Source organism: Bidens hawaiensis, unplaced genomic scaffold (assembly GCF_021521415.1).
Source record: "Bidens hawaiensis isolate Kalapana, Puna unplaced genomic scaffold, B.hawaiensis_p1.1 tig00086111_1, whole genome shotgun sequence".
Lineage (NCBI taxonomy): Eukaryota > Viridiplantae > Streptophyta > Magnoliopsida > Asterales > Asteraceae > Bidens > Bidens hawaiensis.
This window is the reverse complement of record NW_027504190.1, coordinates 8,427-16,747: the sequence shown is the minus strand read 5'-3', so window position 1 is coordinate 16,747 and position 8,321 is coordinate 8,427. Positions and strand designations below refer to the sequence as shown.

The following is an 8,321-nucleotide window of genomic DNA, read 5'->3' as shown; positions in this document are numbered from 1 at the left end:
AATTTATAAACCTTTAGTTTATTTATAAAACTCTACGTTTCTTCTTCTTTAAGAAACATATTTCTTTCTTTATTATTTAAGTATACTCATTATACTCAAACAATATTTATAACAAAGAATATTTGTATATCACATATATATATTTTTCTTTTCTTTGTTATGTATTTCTTTTATTCTCGAGGTATTGATTATAGTATCGACTTAGGGTATTAAGCCTTTATAATATTTTATTATTATTTTATTCGGGCATTATGCCTACCTCTCTCGGCTCAATATACCCTTCACACTTGGGCAACACTTCGACTCTATTCTCTTTATCAATCTTTCTTGGATTAACACCTTCTCTTTGGCACGCTTATCGAGATATCAACTCTTCATGGCACGTACTTCGAGATAATCGTCAGGACGTCGGGACAGCACCTCCTCCTTGTTCGGAATGTCGTTGGAAATCGGCACGATTATCGAGATACTAGGCACGGAAAACGAGGTTTCGGGACACGGTTATCGAGATGGTTCAAGGACACGCTATACGAGGTTTAGAGAGAGAGTAGTGAGATAGTAATGTGTGAGTTTTTGGTGTGCAAATGTGAAGAGCCGGACCTCGCTATTTATAGGCTTGATTTTGGGTCCTATCGCGGTACGCGACGGGTCCCTTGGATGGCCCGTCGCGTACCGCGACGTAGGCCTTGCCAGTCACACACTAGACCTGCCACGTGGCGACACGTGGCAGGAGTTTTTGGTGTGCAAATGTGAAAAGCCGGACCTCGCTATTTATAGGCTTGATTTTGGGTCCCATTGCGGTACGCGATGGGTCCCTTGGATGGCCCGTCGCGTACCGCGACGTAGGCCTTGCCAGTCACACACTCGACCACGTGGCAGGCGCCGCTCCACGTGGCGACACGTGGCACATGTGTCACCATCTGTCAGACACCCCATCGCGGTACGCGATGGGTGTCTCTCTTGATCCGTCGCGTAGAGCGATGGGTCAAGAAAACATATTTTTCATTTAAGCCCCTGGAGTTTGGAAATTGGCAGAATTGGTCCCTTGACTTTGGAAACTTGACATTTTTGGTCCGAAATTTACGTGATTTTACAATAATCTAAGCTTGAACCTAATTCATAACTCGTTGGGATTGGTTGGGATCTACAAGATTCGATGCTCATCAAAATATACAGGTGTTATGCTACTAACGACCAAAGTTGATACCGAGAAGAAAGTTGCTACCAAAAATACGAGGTCGTGTTACATGGTAAACAATATTGCTATCGAGCAACATAGTTACTAACGCCAATGGGTTTTCTACTGGAAGAAAAACTTTCCACCTTGGTTCTATCGAAGTAGTTGATGATTCGGTTCCAAGTCAAGATCCCGGTCAAAATTCATTACGAGGTCTCAATTCGTAATTTACATGATAATAAAGAAACAAAAGTTGTGTTTATCATACACACAAAAGGTGTACGTTTCCTAAGGCTATGTGTAGTGGGCACCTTTTGTTGGAAGTAATTTCAGACTCTAAGTCACAAGTCGGTGAACTTGAGGGATTAATATTGACAAGCTGGTCATAATTGGTTGTGTTTCCTAATTGTATTGTAATTATAATAGGTAATGTCTTTGATAGCAAGTTAGGCTAGTCCTATATAAACATGTCATGATTAGACATTATAGATTGTGGTGATGTGAGATGCAACCGAGTTAGGGTTCATCTAAGAGACACACACGAGATGTAACCGAGTTAGGGTTCATCTAGATGCAACCGAGTTAGGGTTCATCAAGAGTCAAACCGAGTTAGGGTTTGAGAGTTGTAATAAGTTTTTTAAGTAATATTTTCTGATTAATAAACGAGAGTTATTCGTTTAATATTGTGTGTTGATTATCGATACGAGACTTGACCTTTAGCCCACAACAATGCCCCAAAGCGCCTTGGCACCCCGGCCCCCGGGGCGTTTCCTCAAAAATGCCTCCCCCATTATTCATCCAACTAATCAGAGTTTTTTTCACAAACTCCAACCAATCAAAACTTTTATTTTTATTAAATTTTTTTTAAAACATAGATATAGTTTGAAACATGCTTATTGGGTTTTTCAGGATTTGGGATTTGAGGCTTTTGTAAAACTGTTTTTTAACCATATAAAAAAGTTAAAGTAAGGAAGATTTTTTGATTACTAAATACATTATAACTTATTTGGTTTTTAAAAACACTAATAAACCAATCCCAATCCCAATCCCAATCCCAATCCCAATCCCAATCCCAATCTCTATAATGATGACATGGCGCAGTAGAAAGTCCATCTACATTTGGTCTAAAAGAGGGTGTTTGAAAATTGAAACGTAAACCCAAAAGGAAAACATAAGTATTAACACCTAATACCCCGTAGACCGGAATGAAATAAATATACATCGAATCCACTTACCTACCACTTCCCACCAAACCCCACCTGACCATCTTCACTTTATATATTCCGTGCCTCTGCTTCCAATCCAATTTATTATTAATTACCAAATTTAACCTTCTCACCAAACCAAAGCATGGCTGCTATTATTTCTGGCATTTCTTTGACTGAGCGTTCATCAGCACTCGCTTTTGACTCACTCAGATCAACATCCATCTCCTTTAATAAGCTTAACGGCGGAAATCAAAATCATCTGTCAATCAAGTATGTATATATACACACTTCTTTCTCTTAATCTTATTCACTTTATAATGCTGCTTCCATTGACACTTGTTAGTTTATGTATTTAGTATCTGCTTCTGATTTCAAATTATCCGGTGATATAGATTACATCAATTATTACTCTACAAAACCTTCGTTTAGCTGCTAAAAAAATCTTTATAAGACTCTGAATGGAAACATACGTAGAGTTTGATCATGCTAAATCAGTTACCACTATGTAGAGTTTGATCTAAAGGTATTTTCAACCAATCTATTGGTAGCACTTTGGGGGAGATCGCGTTGGATGCATTTGTTAGGTTAATTAATCAACAAACACGAACAACAAATTCTGTTCGATACGGATGAATATGAACAGAGGTTGTGTTCGTGAACGTTCGATAATGTGTTCATTTATGTTCGTTTGTTTACGCTTTAACATCTATTCATTTAAGTTCGTTTGTTTATGTTTGCAAATTAGTTGTTTTTATTTTTCCTTCATTTTGTTTACATTTAGTTTATTATGTCTTGGTATTTTTAGATGATTAATTCAAGCACTTAACTTTATATTTATTTTGGTGATTATATTTTATTCTTGAGTTTACGATGTTGATTTTTACTTTTCAAATTAATATTTGTTTGTTTGTGGTCATTTATGAAATTAACGAATGAACACTAACAAATTCATTCCCTTTATGAACGAACACGGACAATAAGTTTTGTTCGGTAATATGTCAACGTTTGTTTGATCAATGCTTAACAAGCAAATATGGGCTTTGTGTTGGTTTGTTTACAACCCTAATTTTTTTTTGGACTATGGAATATAGATCTTTGGAGACTAGAAGACTTCACAAGTCCTCTACAGTTTGTTCAGCAATACAAATGGACGTTGATACCACTCTGAGCCCTAGAGTCAACTCTGTAAAGCCTTCAAAAACCGTGGCTATAACAGACCAAGCAACTGCACTGGTAGAAGCTGGTGTTCCCGTCATTCGTTTAGCTGCCGGCGAACCTGATTTTGACACCCCTGCTGTTATTGCTGAGGTGGCTCATCTAATAATACCCGTCTATTATTCATTTTTCTTTGCTATAGTTGAAATAATATTCTTTTTAATCTTAAATAGGCTGGAATAAATGCAATTCGTGAAGGTTACACACGGTATACTCCTAACGCGGGTACCTTAGAACTTAGAACTGCAATATGTAAGAAACTAAAGGGTAAGCTCCAATGCTCCATCATTTGAGTCATTACAACAATGTTGCATTTTAGTTTGTATAAAATATATTTCGTTCGCTTCTTATTATAGAGGAGAATGGTATTTCTTACACACCTGACCAAATTGTGGTTAGTAATGGGGCAAAGCAAAGTATTCTACAAGCAGTCCTTGCTGTTTGTTCACCAGGAGATGAGGTCAATTACTGTTTACTATTTACTGAAATATATAAAAATAATAATAATAATAATAATAATAATAATAATAACAAAAACTTTCATCATCTGTTTTCAGGTTATAATTCCAGCTCCCTTTTGGGTGAGTTACCCTGAAATGGCAAGATTGGCTGATGCAACACCTGTGATTCTACCTGCAAGCATCTCAGAAAACTTTCTGCTAGACCCGAAGCTTCTAGAATCTAAGATAACTGAAAAGTCAAGACTGCTAATTCTTTGTTCTCCATCTAACCCAACAGGCTCGGTTTATCCTAAGAAATTGCTTGAAGAGATTGCTCGTGTTGTTGCAAAACATCCAAGACTCTTGGTATATTTATGACATCTCAATCTCAGTTCTTACTTCAGCATGATTTATTTAAAAAGAGGTGCCCAGATGGGCGGGGTGGGCAGGTTGGGTTGGGTCAAAATGGGCGAAACATTCATTTTTCAGTATGGGTCATAAGGGGTTGGGCACTTGGGCTGACCTGCTAACCCCTTATATGCTTATTTGAAAGATTGTTGCTTCAATTATGAATGCATTAGTTATGATTATAAAATATTTATATTACAATAATAATCTAACTGTTTGAATTAAGAACAGTTTTTTGAACGGAAAACGCTATATTCACTCATTTCCCCTTTTACAAGCATGAAAGCGAACCGAACATTCAGTGAGAAGTTTGTAAACCGTTTGGCGGGAAGTCCATTTATGTTCGTTTATTTAATAACCGAACGAAAATGAACAAAAAATAGTTAAACGAATGAATATGAGCACGTGCCTTTTTCGTTCATTTATGTTCATGAACATTCGTTTACGTTCATTCATTTGAATTTGTTTATGTTCGTTCGTTTACGTTCATTAGTTTACATTTGACTAAGTTCGTTCGTTTACATTCGTTAATATATTCTTTTAAATTTTTAGGGTCCATTACAATTTAGATTAGTTTTGACAACTTTTTTGCCCAACACATTGTTCACGTTTACTTTTAATTGGTTTTAGCTCATTTATGTTTGTTCATCATGTTCAGTTATGTTCGTTCGTTTCTGTTCGTGAACCGTTTCTTTACAATGCTAATGAATGAACATGAACATGTTCATTTTCTTAACGAACGGACACGAACAAAACCCCGTTCGTTTAATTGTTCATGTTTGATTGTTCGTAAGGAATGAACATGAACATGCCCCGTTTGTGTTTCAATTTGTTGCCTAATTGCACTATCCCCTTTTAGCTAAAATTTTATTTGGTTGGAGATTAAACACAGCCCACATCAACCCATTTGTAATTACTTTTAACTAATGTGACCTTTTGTTGTTGGTTCTGTTCAGGTACTCTCTGATGAAATATACGAGCACATAATATATTTGCCAGCTGTCCACACGAGCTTTGCATCTTTACCTGGAATGTGGGAACGGACACTAACAGTTAACGGGTTCTCTAAGGTATACAGTTACATTATCAATTTCTTTTTGTATAAACACACTCAAGAAGTGTATTATTTCATAATGATCATCAATGAAATATCATATACATTTGGGAAGGCTTTTGCAATGACTGGTTGGAGACTTGGATATATTGCTGGTCCTAAACACTTTGTGGCTGCCTGTAATAAAATTCAAAGTCAGGTAAAAATGTCACATTAAACCTACTTTAACATTTATTATTCATCTTATATCAAATATAATATATTTTCATCATATTGACACAAATGATCCCTCTTCGTTGTTGACTCAGTCAACTTCAGGTGCAAGTAGCATAGCTCAAAAAGCTGCGGTTGCTGCATTGGGAATGGGCCATGCAGGTGGAGAAGCCGTCCCTCAAATGGTCAAAGCGTTCCGTGAACGACGAGATTTTTTGGTCTCCGCATTCGGGGAATTAGATGGTGTCAAAATGTCTGAACCTCAGGTATGATTGCCTACATTTGTGGGACCATCTATTTTAAGTATTAAAAACAAAAACAGTTACCATTTTGTTTATTTCTATAAATCCCTGTTTAAATGTATCAACCATGCGCGGATATATCAGGGTTACTCTCATTAGTTCAGCATGTATATACATATATCTATAATGTGAAGTTCATTATAAAATCCTAAGTTATTGAGAGAAACAAAAATAACAAATAATGCTATAATATTTTGATCCATGGTTCTTATATTTAAAATTTTTTAATCCCATACATATGTTTGTGTGTGTTCTTGTACATTATATCATACAAATCATCACAATCTAATACTTGGGTTTTGCAGGGTGCTTTCTACCTCTTTCTTGATTTCAGCTATTACTATGGTACCGAGGTTGAGGGCTTTGGTTTGATTAAGGATTCCGAGTCTCTGTGTCGGTATTTTCTGGAAAAGGGTCAGGTAATTATGTCATAATTTCCTACCTAAAATTACCTGTTTGTTTCTTCTTTATCACTATAAGGGATTTTGTAAACTGGATTTTGCCTCGGTATGCATAACTAATCAGTTTTTGTAGCTTTCATCTACAGAACTTGTGTTTTGCTAAAATGTCTAAAATACCCTCCAACATACACAACTAGAAGAATCTTGTTGACCCAAATCTATATTTGTTATTACTATTATTTTTATTTTTTGATATTTTGTCAGGTTGCGCTTGTCCCGGGAGATGCATTTGGAGATGACACGTGCATCAGGATCTCTTATGCAGCATCTCTCTCGACTCTACAGGCAGCTGCTGAGAGAATCAAGAAAGCTATCCTCGCTCTCAAGTCTCCTGCATCTGTCTGAATTTCTTTGTCTACTCCTGGACCGAGTTAATGTATCAAGCTATATATTAAGGTTAGGGGAAATTTGTCTCTTTTGCATCCTTCAAGTGATTATGTGCTTTGCATGAAATGAAATTTGTATGTCTTTTTGATAATTGTTATAATAGAAACTTTAATTGTTGTATTTGAAGACACAATGTATATTGATTACACACACGCCCAATACTTCCATGCACAGATGACACGCGTTCCCAGCACACAAACACACACACATCATTGTTGTAGATATTGATCATACTATTATTTTTGGGATTTGTAGATGGTGTAAGAATTTTGAAGGATGAATAAGTTCTTTTAAATTTAATGATTGTTTTTTAACAATCTTATTATTTTTAATAAAAAAAATTCTTTGAAAACTTATATATCAATGAGCAAAGTTTTAAACTTTTAGATGTATCATCAAATATACAGAACGATTTGTAGCAGTTTGGGTGTGAGTTAACAAACCCGTATTACTTCCACTCGGCCTTTTACCAGGAGTTGTTTTGATTAGTCTTGTCTATAAATTGATGCAGATTGTTGTGTAGGCGACGTCCTCTAGGATGGTAGAGATTAGTACAACTTCTAATGAGGTGGAGATCACCTATGCTTCTCCCTCATTACAAGTTGGAAAGGATCACAATCATGTTCTCATTATGTTAGGTAGTGGTCACCTCTTTGTTTCTTACTAATTTGATAGTGATCACCGCATATACGAGTTTGCTACCAAACATTTACAATGTAAGTCACACAAACGCTTGTCTTGTTCAAGCTCTTGATCTTGATGTTAATGTTGCAAATTTGCACATACAAAATTCCAAACTGAAGAACACTTTTATTTATTGATTTTTAAAATTGTTGTTAAGAAATTGGGAAGGTTGTCACCTTTTAGGCAGTGAATCCTGATTTGTACAAATCTCACTCACAAAGTTTTAATCCATTATAATATGTTAAAATTAGAATTAGAGGTTTTATAGAATAATCTGACTTAAAACCAGTACAGAGTTACGCAAGACATCTTTTCTTTCTTGTTTTCTTGAACTTTTTATCATCGTCATCGTCCTCGTCCCATTTGATTAATCCATCACCTATTATTAAGAATGATCCCTTCCATTCACTAATAAAGCTTTTTAACAAAGTTCCGACTGAGAATACCTTCGGGCTGGGGTTCATTGGCTTGCCTTTGTCAGGTTCATATGACTTAAAAAATATATTTTGTTTTATTAAAATTTATACTACGTTGTCAAATGATCTTTTGCTTCATACCTTTCACCATCCTTGAAACTCTTTGATAGTTGATTTTTCTTGACTTTGTCACAACTTGATGTCGGGGCGTGAACTGATTGTCACAGCTCTCAAGGTACTATCATGCAATATTAAAGGTGACAATATCTATTAGATTTAATTAAATAATCATTTACATCAAAATTAACCAAAGTACATAAATTAAATTTAATCAAATAAAACAAAATCAAATATTC

General features: G+C 35.7%; 1 protein-coding gene across 1 annotated transcript; it reads left to right on the top strand.

Moving 5' to 3' along the window:
• The first annotated feature begins 2,545 nt into the window (after window positions 1–2,545).
• Window positions 2,546–6,950, top strand: LOC143607739 (bifunctional aspartate aminotransferase and glutamate/aspartate-prephenate aminotransferase). The gene is made up of 10 exons (XM_077083082.1): window positions 2,546–2,655; window positions 3,477–3,693; window positions 3,774–3,867; window positions 3,957–4,060; window positions 4,158–4,406; window positions 5,405–5,518; window positions 5,618–5,701; window positions 5,811–5,981; window positions 6,323–6,436; window positions 6,683–6,950. The coding sequence occupies exons 2-10, from the start codon at window positions 3,532–3,534 to the stop codon at window positions 6,821–6,823; spliced, it is 1,233 nt and encodes a 410-aa protein (XP_076939197.1). The 5' UTR covers window positions 2,546–2,655; window positions 3,477–3,531; the 3' UTR covers window positions 6,824–6,950.
• The last annotated feature ends 1,371 nt before the right edge of the window (window positions 6,951–8,321 follow it).